Raw genomic sequence first — 17,245 nt, forward strand, 5'->3', positions numbered from 1 at the left:
AAAAGATTACATCTGTAACAGCCCCTCAGCTGGATGACAGTACAGGGCTAGGTCTGCCGCAGCCTCAGGGAACTGGAACACCCAGGTACAAGCTAAACATCCTAATTACTGATTTGTAGGTACTTCTTAAACTCTCCTGCTCCACAGCGCATTTTGGGTTTGCGAATTTCACCAGAAGATCTTTTTCATCTCAAAGATTTCCCCATTTCTGAAACATTGCCAAAGCAACACTTAAACACGCTCTACAATACATGCTGCCAACTCATGACACTGACAGCTGCTACCCTGAAGTGCTCATTGTGTTCTGGCTTCCTTTTATCAGAGCAGGTTTCTGCCAGTGAATCAGTCTGCTAGTGGAGACTGACTAGGAACTGAGGCAGAGGACACAAGCAAGGCAGTCAATTCAGGGGTAAGTTGCTTATACATATGTCTTCATATGTCTTTTTTCTTTGTTGTTTGTCCCCATAAAGACATTCAGCCTTGGTTTTGTGCAGTTGCTTGTAAGAATAGACAGCTTTTTGCCTCTCTGATCTATATGCCTAGTAGTATACGCAGAAGTGCTTGTTGGCTCACGATAGAAGGCAAAGAAGTTTAACCTGCACAAAAGGAAGAACAAGAGCAACTATTTCATTGGCCTCAGCTGGTTTTCTTCAGGCTGAGAACAAGGGAATGAAAGTCTCAATGTTGCAACTGTGTTTGTAAACTGGACCTCCTGCTATTGCAGTGTAATGCACATGCATGTTTTGTAAGTGAGTAAGGCAAGGCAGCACATTCTCATATACATTCAGTCACAGTTGCTTCTGTGGTTGGTGTGTGTGTGCCTTACAACTTACATGAAATAAATTTAGACTGCTAAAGAGCAAAGATGGATAAATTCCTGGAGGGCTGCTATCTTAATTTCATTAAAAGTACCTAAAGAACTTTCAAGGGCATTTCTCTCTCTGACCTTTTTAACTTCTGAGAGTTCTTTAATGACAGTTTAACATGCCCATCCATCTCACTAGATAAAACTTTGCTCACATCTCCTTAATTGTCTTTATTCCTGAAGCTTAGGGAGCAGTGGTCTGCCAAGACTGATATTGCTTAGCCCGCTATATCTGGTTTAAAAGGCAAATAACTGGAAGCCCATGAGCCATGCCAGCTAAGCCAGGTGATATTAAAGGGCACTGAGAAAAGTTTGCCTTCACCAGAGGAATAGTTTAGCTTCTGCATTGCACTAACTAGTTTTGAAAGTGATTTGAAAACAAGCTGAGACATTAGCAGAACTTTTTCTTCCCAAATAAGATTCCCTGTGCAGGGAGGGGGAAGCATAATTTACTGCCATAAGAATGGAGTAAAACAACAGAAAGCTAAAAAGAGTGTTTGGCTGGCTATGTAGTTGTGAGACTTCTTGTTTTGACAACAGACGTTAAGAGGGATTAAATATACAAAGGGAATTGAATGCAGTGTGTTTTGATGCCAAATTTAAAGTTCTGGGTGTTTCCAAACACTGGTTCATTCGAACTCTCCAATGACTCATGAGGTTTGACCCTTTTATTTGTTCAGTCAAATTTAAAGGTTAAATTTCTAGTTAAATACCAGAACAATTTGAAATTCCTTTTCCTATAAAGAGACTTAAAAAGTGCAAATATAACTCCCACAAATCCTGCGCATCTTCCCCATTACTTACCAGAGAATACTTTCTTATTTTATCTTGATTTGTAGCTCCCTTTCAGAATACACTTCAGAATACACTTCATAGAGCAGCATGTCTCCTCACAGCAGATGTCTTATGCTAGAAGCAGACTCCAGAAACATGTGGCTGCATGAAAACCTCTGTTCTTCATTAAACATTGGATTCTCCATGTCTAATGGACCTAGCAATGCCTGGTTTCAGAAAAACTTGTTTACTTAGTCTGCTTAACTTCCTAATGCAAGCTATAGTAAAGGCAGGTCTCCCATGACATTCCCTCACAAACACAGATGCCCAGCCATGCTGTGGCTACTTTCAAGCTACATGGGCACTGACTAGTTGTCTAGTTCACTTTTGCTGACTGTTAAACTAGTTGCAGAACATACAACAGCTGTCTTTGGCCTGCCTTCCCTCCAGCAACACACTAACTCCATTGAATAGTTGTCCTGGGTTCAGCAGTAGCAGTTATTTTTCTCCTTCTTAGTAGCTGGTGCAGTGCTGTGGTTTTGACTTTCAGACTGGGAACAGAGCTGATAACGCCGATGTTTTCAGTTGCTGCTCAAATGTTTGGTCTGGCCAAGGACTTTCTGAGCCTCATGCTCTGCCAGGGGGGAGGGGAGGCCGGGAGGAAGCAGAGACAGGACACCTGACCCAGACTGACCAAAGAGGTATTCCATACCACAGCACGTCATGCACAGGATGTAACGGAGAGTTACCCCAGAAGGGCACAGTCGCTCTTCGGGGGGGGGGGGGGGGGGGTTCAAACTTGTTCTGCAGTGGTATCGTATTCTCTTCTCTTGTTATTTTCTCTTAGCATTATTACTATTGGTGGTAGCAGTAGTGGTTTGTGTTATACCTCAGTTACTGGACTGTTCTTATCTCAACCTATGGGAGTTACGTTCTCTCTGTTCTTCTCCCCATCCCTCCGGGAGCGGGGAGGGTCGGAGGGTGGGGGAAGGAAAGAAAGAGGGAGAAAAAAAAAGCGGGGGGGGGGGGGGGGGGGAGTGAGTGAACGAGCTTTGTGGTTTGGTTTAAACCACGACAATAGTCTCCTCCAGCAAACAGTCCTCAGAAGATCCTGGGAATTCATTCCCTTACAAGCTTGTATCTCAGTGCTGAACATGGCAGATATTTACAAATGACATCCAGAGTTAATTACAGGATGGACGGAAAGGTGGACTAACATAAACACACTGCAGTCATAGAAGTATGCCTTCTTCTTCTGAGGAAACCAAGCTTACAAAAACAGTAATGTCCCCAGTCATTACTGGTGAGGCAATTTTACTAGGCTCCTCAATGAGCTGGAGACTTACATTGCATTACCTGACCCTTTTGTCCCTGACCTTTTTGTCCCATGGATTCTCTTGCTGAACATTTATATAGCCTGCCTGATATTTACGGTCTTTATCTACATGAGAATGGCCGCTACTTTTCTCTTTGCAGCCCTCATTCTCTCCTCACTGATGCAGACACAGCATACAACAACTATTTAGATATACAATGGCTTTTCTAGAATGTGTAAGCACAGTCCTGAACTATATGTATGAATCGTTTTTGTACAGTTCTTCAGATTGGATAGAAAAATCCTATCCTACTTACTTGCAGCCCTCTTGTACGCAAGGACCGCTTTCCTTGTTCTTCAATAAGTTTTAACTTACAGTCCCACACCCAGTAACCTTCTGGGATGCAGAAACTTCTCTTCCCTTTTCTAGGGAGCATCTAAGTCAACATTTGCATGTTGAAAGCAAAGAAAGTGTTCCTGCATTCATTGACTGGGTTCTGGAAAATAAAGACTAAAACCTGGAAGCATGTATACTGTAGGTGAAGTCAGCATAACCTGGTGCTAGATAGACTGCACTCTGCATTCAGAGAAGCTAATCTGGTACCAACAGTCAACCCAGGAAAGGACAAGGTCTCACTTTAACATGACCAATACAAGATTTTCAATATGGACTGTCATTTCTAAGAAATATGGGAGGTAGACCCTTGGCAACATGAAGTCAGTCTCAGGCTCCATTGTTCACTGCTCTAAACCCAAACGATTCCATGGTTTCTTGGCTGGTGGTAGCCATTGATTTTGAGACAGAAACATTGGACTCAGAAGTAGCAGCAGGAAAAATACAATTTCTGGGGATGACAGAGAGGGTTCTTGGAAGAAGCAGGCAGCAAGGGGCTAGTGAAGAAGCCTGAGGGGCTGGTAAATGGAGACCTAGATGACTCAGTTTCAATCTGAAAGGCAAGGCTGACAGGGAATTGACTTACGGGGCTTCTGGTGACATTGTTCACTTCATGTTATCAGAGGAACTAGTTTCAAACAGAACTTGAACCTGGTCTGGGGCACATCACCCCACAGTGAACACAAGCTAGCACTGACCTGGTGCAAGCATAGTGCCTAAGCCCATTACATCTCCTCCCAGAGTCCCTGAATAACTGCCTCTGCACCTTTCACAAGCCTCATTGACTGTCCCTCACCCCAACACACCACTGACCAGCACCAAGAATGGCATTTGAACCCAAAGGAAGAGAGGGCAGGTAGAAAGAGACCTCTCTCACGTCTTTCCTGGTGAGACAGGAAACAAACAGTGCTTTCTCCTCCTTTCACTTCTCCTGCTGGCAGAGAAGAGGAGGCAGATAAAGGCAGACAATCTGGGTGATGGTCATCTCAAGTACTCATGCTTCTTTGCCAGGCTTCTGTTAGATTCATACCAACACTTGGCCCTGTCTGTCAACCACAGCTCCCTTGTCACCTTCAGAATGTTCAGGCACGTTCACGTGTGGTATGTCAAAGTGTTTTCCTCACCTGTTCTGTAACCCTGCCTGTTGAACAGGGTGAGCTGCAGAGAGCGCTTCCTCACAAAGGTACTTATTCTGGCAGCCCCTTGGGGAACAGACCATGGGCAACCTTCTTCAACTCCCCAGTTGTGTCTTCCTGCGGAATTCCATGTCACTTCTAATGCAAACAACCCTGCATGTGTTCTTTCACTCAGCCCCAAGATGTGGTGCCTCCTCATGCTGCTCTGCTCTCAAGCAATCGCCTTTTCAGCAGGATTCACAACACCCCCCACTCTAAACTCAGATGAAAGACAGTTCAGGAAGACTCGTAACCCTGAAGCCCTTATGAATGTTGTAAGTTGGGTCATTTTCTCTCTCTTTCCTTCTCAAGTGTCTCTCCCAATACCCCATCACTAACAGTCCCAGTGAGGAGGCTAAAAAGTGTCCCTTCTGCATTTCTTGTTTTCCCAACCTGCCTTTTCCAAAACTACTGCATTACAGTCACCGCTGTAATGAGGGTTGGCTATGAATGTGCCAGGGATAGACGCGACTCTTGCATATGGCATGAGGACAGACACAAACACTGCAATGGAGGGTGCTGGCTGCTCCTTTTGCCTCCAAGGACAGGTAACTCCCCAGAGGGGCACTGAAGATCCAGGCTACTGTATTTTGACTCCAGCAACAGGACTCAGCCCTGCACTGTGACCAAAGCCAGACTACACTCTCCAGCCCATACCAACTGAACAACAGAATTTCATTGCCTGCATTTAGGGTGAACCCCAACAGAAAAACAGTGAACACAATGCTGGGCGATGCCTCGTGACACCTTTTTGCAGTCGCCTTTCTCAACACACATTGGTATTTCTGGCTGCCGTACAAAGAAGGGAAAGTATGAACCTGGCAAGAGCACAAAGATCCTCCAGCACTATGATAGGGAGCAAGAGGTAAGAAGAAACATCTAAACAGTCCAAGCTGCCAGAGAAGAATTCCTTTGCTCTGGAGGCAAAGGCTGGTTTCTAGTCTCAAAGTAAGCAAAGCCCTTCCTTTCTGTAACAACCTCTTTCCTCAGTATAGTGGCATGGGAGGATGAATTACCTCCTCAAGCAGCAGATTCTCATTACACAAAGTAATCCAAGACCCATTGCTCTGAATCACCAAAACTTTCCTCACAGTACATGTAAAATTAGGTGTAGGTGGTCTTATGAGTTCCCTAGTGACAAGAGCTCCACCTTTGTTTGCCTTGCCTGCTTGGCTTGCCTAACTACACTTTGGCACGAAAGGATTGATTATGGACCAAAACCCACAACTTTTGGCATTGTCTTGTATCAACACTCCTATGTATTTAATTTATAGAAAGGTATGATCTGTATCAGCCTTGCAAAACAGGACAAACTATCTCCCAAAAGGTTAGTCACTCAGTACAGTCCTGTTTCGTCCCATAATGTGCTGTCAAATACAAGACAACTGCCACTTAAGCAGGACTGAAGAAGACTTTGGTGCATGTTTTTACAAGACCTGTAATAATCATTCTCAGCCATGGTCCCTGTGGCCATGGGCCTTGCACTGATGTCTCAGAACAGCCCACATCCACACTGCTCAGCTTGGTTACCCTCTAAAACAGGACAACCTGCATGTTCATAAACTCTCCTTTGGCTTCTCACAGAGTGAAATTATCAGATATCATGGATACCCCAGTGAGGAATACGAAGTTACTACAGAGGATGGGTACATTCTTAGTGTTTTCAGAATTCCTGCTGGGAGGAACAGCCAAAATACAGGTATGACACAGCCATAGGATGGAAGGAGAAAGAAATAGGAGAAAGCCTGAGAGTCAACCCTTCTATGAGTCCCCCATCTTTCTCCTTTGCACATGCCATGACACGTTCCACACCTTTCAGTCTCAGCAAGACCACCTAGTCAGGAATGTGGCCTGAATTCTGAATCCATCTGAAACCCATGCGTTCAGTGTCTCTGTTACTATTTGAGACTTTTCTGATTTTGTAATATCACAGGTTTGTTCTTTCATGTGGGCTGGGGAGGATGTGTTAAACTGGATTTTGGAAGGTTTTGCATTTGCATTCTAAGTAATATACATTTAAAATAGAAGCCTGACAACAAAGTCTCTCAGGTTGGGCATATGAATATTAGTTCCCAGCCTTTGAAGGACAGAGATATTCTTAAGCAAGTTGATAAGGTCATCAGTGAAAAGCAAATGCGTTTCATTTTTCGCATCATGTTTTCTGAATGGAGAAAGAATTTCCACCTGGAATTTCAGGTGCCCCAATGATGCTATTTTGTTTATTACTCCTTATTAGAGCTATAGAATAATTCATTCTGAATGTCTACTCCTATTTGGATCTCCTCCTTCAGAGATCATCTGGGCCAGCCTCATTGTCAGAGTAAGGTTAACCGAAGTTGGATCAGGAGCCCTGCTCGGCTGGCTGCTAAATAGACCTAAGGGTAGCTACGCTGCCTTGTCTTTCATACACTATTTATATTTTCAAAATATATTTACAAATACAAAAAAATTAATGTTTGTATTTCATACACATATGCCTTCAGAAGTTTTCAGCGGTGGATAGATGGTTTCAATATAGGCACCTGTAAGTTTGCTTTCCAGTACAAAAGGAGCTGGGGACAAGCCTCCTCAATAAATTCCTTATTTGCCAGTCCTGTCATGAAATTGTTATGAAATGTCATTAAATGTTTCCTGCTTACATGGAACAACCCCCTCAGGTTTCTCCGACCAATATCTATGCATCATTCTCCTGGGAGCTTCTTGAAGAAGGAAAGATTTAAACCCTCTTAGAAGCTAAACTCTGCACCCCAGTCTTAAATACACATTAACGACTGCTCCAATATAAGAATATTTTTCTTTTCCAGGGCAAAAGCCTGCAGTCTTCCTACAACATGCTCTTCTAGGAGATGCTACACACTGGATTTCTAACCTGCCCAACAATAGCTTGGGCTTCCTCCTCGCAGATGCTGGCTATGATGTCTGGATGGGAAACAGCCGAGGGAATACTTGGTCTTTAAAACACAAGACCCTTAATCCCAGCCAGAAAGCATTCTGGCAGTTCAGGTACTCTGTAGAGGGAAAATTACTCAGACAAAAACTCTGAGGGGACTAGATAGCTTCAGCCTGAGGGCTTTTACCTAAACCAACACCAAACCAGGGTCTATACCAACCAAGGAGAGTAAAGAACCAGATGAAGAAGGATGCTCACTACTACACAGAGTTGAGAGCATTGGCTGAGGAAGAGATTTCAGACTGGGAAACAAAATGGAATACTCAGTAATTCACACTGTGATAGCTAAATTGTCTGCTAATGTTCTATGTTTCTCCTCTGTAGCTTTGATGAAATGGGTAAATATGATATTCCTGCAGAGTTGTACTTCATCATGAATAAAACTGGACAGAAGGATGTATATTATGTTGGTCACTCTGAAGGCGCAGCATCAGGTAATGTCAGGACACTCAGTTCACAACCACTCATGTTTATATCTGACCAGGAGGTGGGTCATCCTATTGATTCGGTTATTTTTTCATGTTTATAGAGAGCTAGCAAACGTAGAAGTGTCTTCTGAGCTGAGATTTGGAAAACATGCAAAACTTCTCTAAACTAAGCTTTGACCACCCTTAATAAGCAAGGAAACCTAATAGTAGATCCAAATACAGTTCAACTTTTCATATAATTAGAGACATGAGAGTAGTTATTTACCGTGTACTTCAGGTATTTTTCTTAAATTCTTAGCAATAGGAATTTTTAAGTTCCTCTTTTGTATTAAAACATTCAGTTAATTCCTTTGTGAACAGGAAGGAAAAGCTAAAAAGATAAAACAGCAAATATAATACATGACTTCAAATAACAAGACAAGGGAAAAGAACCTTAACATTACTAAGTCATGTGACTTAATGGCAATGTTAAAATTTAAAGCATAGCTTATGAGTCACTTTAACCGGCAATATTACTGTTTAAAATGATATCGTCAGGGACTGAACATTGGGAAAAAAGTGTCAATAACTTATTTTCTCTTAGTGCCAGCCTTTAGCATTAACTCACTGCATGGCCTCTGAATGCAACTAACTTTCTTTTAGAGTAAGTTGAGAGTTCCTGCTGTTTACAGTTTAAGAGCCGTGAATGGACGTTGACTAGAAAATGAGCAGCTGCCAGTTCATTAAAGTGAAATGACCCAGAAGAAAAGAGAAGGAGATGTGGGAGAATCATATATTGTCACAGTTCCAGACCTTTTCTTTCTTTTCCTCTCATGAAATTACTTTAAAACCCTAATGGCAAAACAAAGTAATGATCTAGGACTTCTTCAGCCGCCTTTGATGCAAACAATCAGTTGAAAAGCTTCAAAGCTCCCAGTATTCAGCTAATTAGTCTGCAGTTTAGTGGAAGCATGAACATACATAAACGTTTAGAGACTATAATATGAAAAACTCATTTTTCATGAGAGTTTTTTGAACTTTAGGGAGAGTTGATTTTATCACAAAAACCTCATTGACACGTTGCCTACAAAAACTGTTCTGATAAATGCAATATTCAGACATGCTCTAAAACTCAGAATGAACTTTGCCTCCCAAATAAAATCACTTTCACGACTTCAACATTTGCCTTAGGTAAAACATGAAGCACAGACAAACATAAACAGACAATGGGCTGCAGACCTAGTCTAATTTCTCATTTGCTACCTACTGTTTATTTGTTTATCTTGTCTGTGGGAGATGTCTTCACTAACTCATGCTGTCTCTTATGCACTTGCAGGCTTCATAGCATTTTCTACATATCCTGAGCTGGCTAAAAGGGTGAAAATATTCTGTGCTCTGGGTCCAGTAGCTTCATGTTCATACGCTACAAGCCCTCTGGTTAAGATAACAAATCTTCCTGAACCACTGATGTGGGTATGTCATTTTTCTCTCTAAGAGTCCCAATGCTTGACTTAACTTCACAGGGTTCACTCAATCTGAGGCGAAGTGTTCCTGAACAGATGACATGCTGATGCTGCCATAGGGATGAATTGAGTGCTTTTGAAAAATATGTTCCCAAACTCTGTGAGGAAAGTACTGGAGATACAGGGCTTGTAGCAGCAGGTCCCAGTCAAGCAGGAGACTTGTGAAACTCTCTCATCATCAGACTCTTGAACTTAACTAATATTTTGCTGGCCTCATGCAGGAGGAACTAAACCAGAGCTGCAATAGCAGCTATACAGTCTCTGGGGCCTTCAGAAATAAGTGAGCACTGAGGTTGTTTCACTAGAAATGGAGGAGGGTTTCTTCCAGTATTGATGACAGTAACAAGAAGAAGGAAGGATACGTGATGCACTATGGGGAAAAAGGTGTTGCAAGGGGTACTGAGAGGGCAACCTTCTTTAGCAATCTTTGAGTACTGAGTTAGGAGGCTAGGCTGTTAGCAACAGTTTAATGCATAAAATACTCCTGTAACAAGTAAAAAAAAAAGGTGCTGTGATTGTGCTCTTTCCTTCCCTCAGTTACTATTCGGTTGCAAAGGAACCATGCACCAGGTTGGTTTTCTGAGAGGACCTGTGACACAGCTATGTGCAAACCTGGATAAGTTTTGTGGCCACATACTCTGTTATGTAGCTGGAGGTAGCATAAAGAATCTGAACACGGTATGTATATGCAAGAACACCTACTCAAAGTAAAACTGAGGTGATATCAGAAATTACAGAAATTACCTCTGTGAACTCTATCCTTATCTAGTAACTTTCAGGAATGTAAACATATATAAACCACAACATAGTTCTTAGCAGATGGAGGGAATGCCAGGACATTGTGCCAAACAGGACTAGAGCTAATGACAGATGGGAGCAACAATTATGCAAATCCTAGCCACAGAAAGGACAGAAAACAGTCTGGAGCTATACTGCACATGTCAATAGATGCGTGCTCTTTTGAGGCTAAGCCAACCATGTTTTGGTCATACACAGATGCCCTAAAAAGAGCAAATGGATGATGGAGTCAGACTTCTTGGTAACACAGTTCCCAGTTTGCTTTTTTAGCATGCAGACACCAGGGTCCTCTGAACACTGGTATAATTACAAAGCGGGAAAAAAGCTCCTTTTCCCTTCCCACTTTTCAGACTGCTTGTACCAGTACTTGGACCTAAAGAGTTATAGTAAGGGGCATTTTCCTTATTTTCCCTTTTTTTCCCCCTTTTTTTTTTTTTCTTTTGTCCTTGGAACTGTGCTCAACAACTTATTCTGCAAAAAATCTGTAGAGCTACAGGAAGCCCTTCCCCTGTGGCTGAGGAGTGCAAAACATCTACAGTGGGATTCAGAGAGATTAGCAAGTCAGGCAGAGTGGACAAGAGAAACAGGAGAGTTGTCCCTATGCTTACCAACATATGCATGCTGTAGTGTGTCTTAAATTCCCCTTACAGTGGCCAAAGTATGCAGAAGCTGGCCTGTGTAATGTTTATTACTGCAACACCTGTAAAGACTGAGGACCATTTTTCTCCATCTACAACCACTTGTAAAAGCATATATGGGAAAGCAGTGAGAATCAAAGGTTCAATGCAAAAACAACTAGAGGCATTGCAGCCCCTTTGAATTGCAGAGCTAAACCATTAAGGATCTTTCCTGACTTGGCTTAAATCACTAATGTGGTTCTCAGTGCAAGATAACAAGTCTGAGGAGGAATCTGGGGAAATGCAGTTAGAACATCTCCTTAACAGAACTATAAAAATGCAGAACTAAAAAAAAAAAAAAAAAAAACAGAAGAAAAAGCAATTGGTTTTGTAAGCCGGCTTCTTTAGCACTAGGAGTAAAGTGAAGAGAAAACCAAAGCTTCGAAAGACTTATACGCTCATAGGAATTTGATGTGAGGTGAGGAATCTACTTGGCAAGGACTGGAAGGTTTTTCCCTACTGTTGCTGAGCCACAGGATCCCACAGTACTGTCTTCAGGGAGCAGACTTGCTTTCAAGGAGAAAGTGTGCAGATGCATACAATTAAACAGCTATTCCTAAGTCTGCTTCTCAGTTTTCTGTCTGATATTTGAAGCATATCCTATTAAAATGGGGGTTTAACACAGAAGCAGTATGTTGCTCAGGTGCTTCACATCTTTATTCTATCACAGCATTTATAACACTTTGGATCACTGCATTTATAACACCTCTGCTTTCTCTCCAGAGTCGAATCGATACATACGTAGGACATTCTCCTGCTGGAACATCAGCACAAGATTTTGTCCATTGGCGTCAGGTATAACTGCATACTGCCCTATAAACAAACTCTTACTACTGCTTTTAATTCAACCAACAGCCCACAGGGAAGTCCAGAGAGGGTGAATTTGGGAAACTGCCCATCCCATCCTCTCACATGCTTCCATGGGCACCTGCCAGAAGGTGCACTGTTTCCCATAGAATCATAGAATAGTTAGGGTTGGAAAGGACCTCAAGATCATCTAGTTCCAACCCCCCTGCCATGGGCAGGGACACCTCACACTAAACCATCCCACACAAGGCTTCATCCAACCTGGCCTTGAACACTGCCAGGGATGGAGCACTCACAACCTCCCTGGGCAACCCATTCCAGTGCCTCACCACCCTAACAGGAAAGAATTTCCTCCTTATATCCAATCTAAACTTCCCCTGTTTAAGTTTTAACCCATTACCCCTTGTCCTGTCACTACAAAACTGAGAAAGAGTCCCTCCCCAGCATCCCTATAGGCCCCCTTCAAGTACTGGAAGGCTGCTATGAGGTCTCCACGCAGCCTTCTCTTCTCCAGGCTGAACAGCCCCAACTTCCTCAGCCTGTCTTCATACGGGAGGTGCTCCAGTCCCCTGGTCATCCTCGTGACCCTCCTCTGGACTTGTTCCAACAGTTCCATGTCCTTTTTATGTTGAGGACACCAGAACTACACACAATACTCCAGGCGAGGTCTCCCAAGAGCAGAGTAGAGGGGCAGGATCACCGCCTTCCACCTGCTGGTCACGCTCCTTTTGATGCAGCCCAGGATATGGTTGGCTTTCTGGGCTGCGAGCACACACTGCCAGCTCATGTTCATTTTCTCATCGACCAGCACCCCCAAGTCCTTCTCTGCAGGGCTGCTCTGAATCTCTTCTTTGCCCAGTCTGTAGCTGTGCCTGGGATTGCTCCGACCCAGGTGTAGGACCTTGCACTTGTCATGGTTGAACTTCATAAGGTTGGCATCAGCCCACCTCACAAGCGTGTTGAGGTCCCTCTGGATGGCATCCCTTCCCTCCAGCATGTCAGCCGGACCACACAGTTTGGTGTCATCGGCAAACTTGCTGAGGGCGCACTCAATCCCACTGTCCATGTCAGCGATGAAGATGTTAAACAAGATCGGTCCCAACACCGATCCCTGAGGGACACCACTCGTTACTGGTCTCCAGCCGGACATCGAGCCATTGACCACAACTCTTTGTGTGCGGCCATCCAGCCAGTTCTTTATCCACCGAGTGGTCCATCCATCAAATTGATATCTCTCCAATTTAGAGAGAAGGATGTCATGTGGGACAGTGTCAAACGCTTTGCACAAGTCCAGGTAGATGACATCAACTGCTTTCCCCTTGTCCATCAATTCTGTAGCCCCATCATAGAAGGCCACCAGTTTGGTCAGGCAGGATTTCCCCTTAGTGAAGCCATGCTGGCTGTCACCAAGCACCTTGCTGTTTTTCATGTGCCTTAGCATGCTGTCCAAGAGAATCTGCTCCAAGATTTTGCCAGGCACAGAGGTGAGACTGACTGGTCTGTAATTCCCTGGGTCTTCCATTTTCCCCTTCTTGAAAATGGGGGTTATATTTCCCTTTTTCCAGTCGTCGGGAACTTCACCTGACTGCCATGATTTTTCAAATACGATGGCCAGTGGCTTAGCAACTTCATTCACCAGCTCCTTCAGGACCCGCGGATGGATTTCATCAGGTCCCACGGACTTGTGCGCGTTCAGATTTTTAAGATTGTCTCAAACCAGATCCTCTCCTACAGTGGGCCCAAGGTCTTCATTCTCACAGTCCCTGTGTCTGCCTTCTAAGACCTGGGTGGTGCAGTCAGAGCCTTTGCCAGTGAAGACCAAAGCAAAGAAGTCATTCAGAACCTCAGCCTTCTCCAAATCCTGTGTAGCCAGTTCTCCCGAAAGCTTCCTCAGGGGGCCTATGTTGTCCCTAGTCTGTTTTTTGTTTGCTACGTACCTGTAGAATCCCTTCCTGTTATCCTTAACATTCCTGGCTAGGTTTAATTCTAACTGGGCCTTAGCCTTCCTCACCTGGTCCCTGGCTTCCCGGACAACATCCCTGTACTCTACCCAGGCCGCCTGTCCCTGCTTCCATTTTTTATAAGCTTCTTTTTTCCTTTGAATTTTCCTCAGCAGCTCCTTATCCATCCAAGGAGGTCTCCTGGCCCTCCTGCCGCACTTCCTTCTAGTTGGGATGCAGCACTCCTGAGCTTGTAGCAGGTGATCCTTGAATATCAACTGAGAGTCTTGGGCCCCCCTGCCCTCCAGGGCTATATCCCATGGAACCTTACTAAGCAGGCTCCTGAAGAGGCCAAAGTCTGCTTTTTTGAAGTCCAGGGCAGTGAGCTTGCTGCACGCTCTTCTCACTGTCCTGGGGATCTCAAATTCGACCGTCTCGTGATCGCTGCATCCAAGGCTGCCCTGGAGTACCACATTCTCAACAAGCCCTTCCCTGTTGGTGAGCACAAGGTCAAGCATGGCACCTCTCCTTGTCGGCTCCTCCATTACTTGCAGAAGAAAGTTGTTCCCGTGGAACACCAGAGCATTGTCTGAATTGCCCCTTTGGTATCAGGCACTGAGATTTCCCCAGGACATATCAGACAGTAAGGATCAGGATAAAAAGAAAATAACAAAGGCAATACAGCAAACAGATTTCTATCACATTCCCAGCTACTTGAAGCCTCGAAGTCAGGGTTTTCTAAACTGACAGACAATCCTTTATTACCTGCAATCACTCACAAATAAAATTGCTTTTGTGCAAAATAAAGTGACAAAAGAAAAAAAAAAAGAGAAAACCAACGCACACACACAGAAACAAACAAACAAAACCAACACCAAAACCCACAAAAAAACAAACCAAACAAAAAATCCTCAAAAGACGTGTACTTATCTCTTAACATCAGTCCTGCAGGGCATATAGCATCTCTTCTAGACAACCAGATCAGGAAGGCTAATGCCTGTGTCTAATGTTCCACCTCAAAACTGCTGTAAGGACACAACTCATGTATAGCCAAACTCGTGTAACTACAGACCCTTTGCAAGTGTCACCACTTCTGTGAACAGGCCAGACAAACCTGACTAACAAAACATGTGATGCATAAAGAGACATATTATGCTAGACTAGTAATAAACTGGTAATAAACCTGAAATGTTCTAGACATTCATGTCCTCTTCCTGTGTAACAACTGAACCCAACTGTGCATCACAAACAGGGACTCCAACTTTAGTTAGCTAAGGTACTCCAGTGAGAATTTAATAACAAAACATACCAAAGGATGTGAAGGAAGTTAGCAAGAGGAAAGGATAGAGCTACTCACCCTACAATCCATCCTCAATGTCCGTGGAAGCCTGCAGCCAGAGGAAAGGGTGGGAGTAACTCAGAGTTCACTGTCTAAGCCTTGGCTACAATTACAGGCAGGAAAATGCCTCCTGCATGCCGCTTCTCGGTCCCTCAACACTTCTATCTGTTCTTTTGACAGATAAGATTTGCAGGCCAATTGCAAGCTTATGACTATGGCTCTAAGGAAAACATGAAGAAATACAACCAGGTAAGGCAATACAGCTTCCCTGAGAACTATCCTCAGGTCCTGAAACAACTAAGAACAGAAGAATTCACATTTCAGCACCTGTAGGTGATACAGACAGAGGGAGAGAGTGCTGAGGTAATGTTTCACCTGAATTTAAGACTCATAAAAGTCTAGTCACAGAGAAAGCATAGGCAGGTCCCTGCAGACAGATAAGAAAGTCTGGTTTGCCTGTTCTACTGATGCAGACGTGTCCAAGGACATGTCAATTTATCTGCCATTCCCAAAAGGCTAACAGCCAGTCCTAAGACTGGATGAGTATGGAGCTCTTCACTGCCCCCAAAATCCTCAAGGTGTGCCTTTCAGCTAAGGAAAGAAATAATTCTTACAGCTAAAAGTGAAATGCATACCTTGGTTTGGGGAAGCTCAGAAAATTTCTAGAGTGAAATTATAAATGACCAAAGTATTTCCTTGACACTTAAATCCAAAGCATAACAAATAAGACCAACAGTTGCACTCCGTGCCCCAACAAAACTTAAAGATCTTCCCATTCTAAATATACACAGTAATAAGCTCCACAGTTCTTGACTGATAAACAGACATGGCTCATTTCCTATCTGTTCTGAAGGCAAAAGCAGGCTTTAAACTGCAAGACAACTCTGCCACGTCTTATGGAAAGACACAGGAATAGAATGGATCATTACTTTTCACAGTAGACAGGGAATGGAATGAGGGAAATAGACACTAAGAGGGTGAGCTTCATCCTTACTGTTATACTGCAGTGAGTGCACGAGGGAAAGAGAGGTGCTTGCACAGAATCCTTCCTCTAAATGCAGCCCCTGCTATAACAGCATTCACTCAAGTCTCCTCCCTTTCTTACAGTCTTCTCCTCCTGTGTACAAGATAGAGGAAATAAGCACACCAATTGCTGTCTGGAGTGGTGGACAGGACAAATTTTCAGATCCAAAAGACACGGCAAAGCTGCTCCCTCGGATTAAAAATCTCCTTTATCATGAGCATTTTCCTTCTTGGGGTCATCTTGATTTCATCTGGGGCCTTGAAGCAACTGAGAAAATGTATCGGAAAATCATTGAACTAATGACAAAATATTGAAACCACGCTCACAGGATTCACTCTGCAGAAACCTCCAGAATTTCCGTTTTGCAATAAGGGTGATACCTGGGGAAGAGGTAAACACAGAGACACACATAGTGGATAGAAGTATTTACCTGCACTTGTTTCTTGCATTGCTCATAGTTTGAGGGTTTTTATGGTGTTACTGTGACTGCTGTCTCCCCAAGAAGTTTGAGGTGGACAGGAATGAAAACTGAAAACATGAATATCCTTGAGCACACGCTGCAGGGATCACTGAAGTTGGACAATTTTTATTTCTACAAGACTCTAAGACTGATTTTCCTAAGGCTAAACTCTGTTGGTCCTCTGTGTATTTTACATATTCCACAGAGCCATTCCCATGCCCAATTCATATTTTCCCAGGAAGACCAAAATGTGGGATTTGTTCATTTGTTTGTTGAAGCACAACTGACCTTTGTTTAAATTAAATCATTTATCTACTTGAGAGAAAACTTGGGGTTTTTTTACTTCTTTTTCCTTCCTCACATTTACTTACAGTGTCGACACAGTCAAAAGATCTTGAGACACAGGCAACTGAGCAGGCAATAGATAACTTCCAAACAACAAGGAATCCAACGTCAGAAAAACTTGTAGAAATGTTTTCCTGCCCTCCATGCCTAGATGTCACCAAACATTCGTTCATGCACCCTAAACCCCCCAGCTTCAAAGACCATGGAGGCAGCTGAGGAATAAGGAGATGTAAACTTGCCAGGCAAGCTGCACTCCAAACAATGCAGCTTCTACCCTGTGAATTACTCTTGACACTACCAATGAAGTTGTTGCAAGCACTGAGCTATCAGCTTTAACTTCCAAATAGCTCTTTGTCTTGACTTGTCTTTGTTCAAGCAATTCCTACACCATGTGAAAACAGTCACCTGTTTCCCCTTTCCAGCCATTAGCCCAAAGAGATAGCATCTTCATT

The 17,245-nt window shown here is 43.5% G+C and overlaps 1 protein-coding gene across 1 annotated transcript; it reads left to right on the forward strand.

Annotated features, from left to right (window-relative positions):
• The first annotated feature begins 327 nt into the window (after positions 1 to 327).
• On the forward strand, positions 328 to 16,726 carry LOC136011258 (lysosomal acid lipase/cholesteryl ester hydrolase-like). Its single transcript, XM_065672890.1, has 10 exons — positions 328 to 409; positions 4,660 to 4,798; positions 6,108 to 6,222; positions 7,328 to 7,526; positions 7,798 to 7,907; positions 9,217 to 9,353; positions 9,941 to 10,081; positions 11,602 to 11,673; positions 15,145 to 15,213; positions 16,072 to 16,726. The coding sequence occupies exons 2-10, from the start codon at positions 4,667 to 4,669 to the stop codon at positions 16,300 to 16,302; spliced, it is 1,206 nt and encodes a 401-aa protein (XP_065528962.1). The 5' UTR covers positions 328 to 409; positions 4,660 to 4,666; the 3' UTR covers positions 16,303 to 16,726.
• Positions 16,727 to 17,245: the final 519 nt, after the last annotated feature.

This window comes from Lathamus discolor, chromosome 3 (genome assembly GCF_037157495.1).
Source record: "Lathamus discolor isolate bLatDis1 chromosome 3, bLatDis1.hap1, whole genome shotgun sequence".
In the NCBI taxonomy this organism is placed as follows: domain Eukaryota; kingdom Metazoa; phylum Chordata; class Aves; order Psittaciformes; family Psittacidae; genus Lathamus; species Lathamus discolor.

Bases quoted from the DNA above. Each gene is read 5' to 3' on its own strand.
- LOC136011258 (XM_065672890.1), top strand. From the start codon at position 4,667: ATGTGGTGCCTCCTCATGCTGCTCTGCTCTCAAGCAATCGCCTTTTCA. The intron at 4,799-6,107 runs GTAAGTTGGGTC...GGCTTCTCACAG, and splicing joins CTGAAGCCCTTATGAATGTT to AGTGAAATTATCAGATATCA. The intron at 9,354-9,940 runs GTATGTCATTTT...TCCTTCCCTCAG, and splicing joins TTCCTGAACCACTGATGTGG to TTACTATTCGGTTGCAAAGG.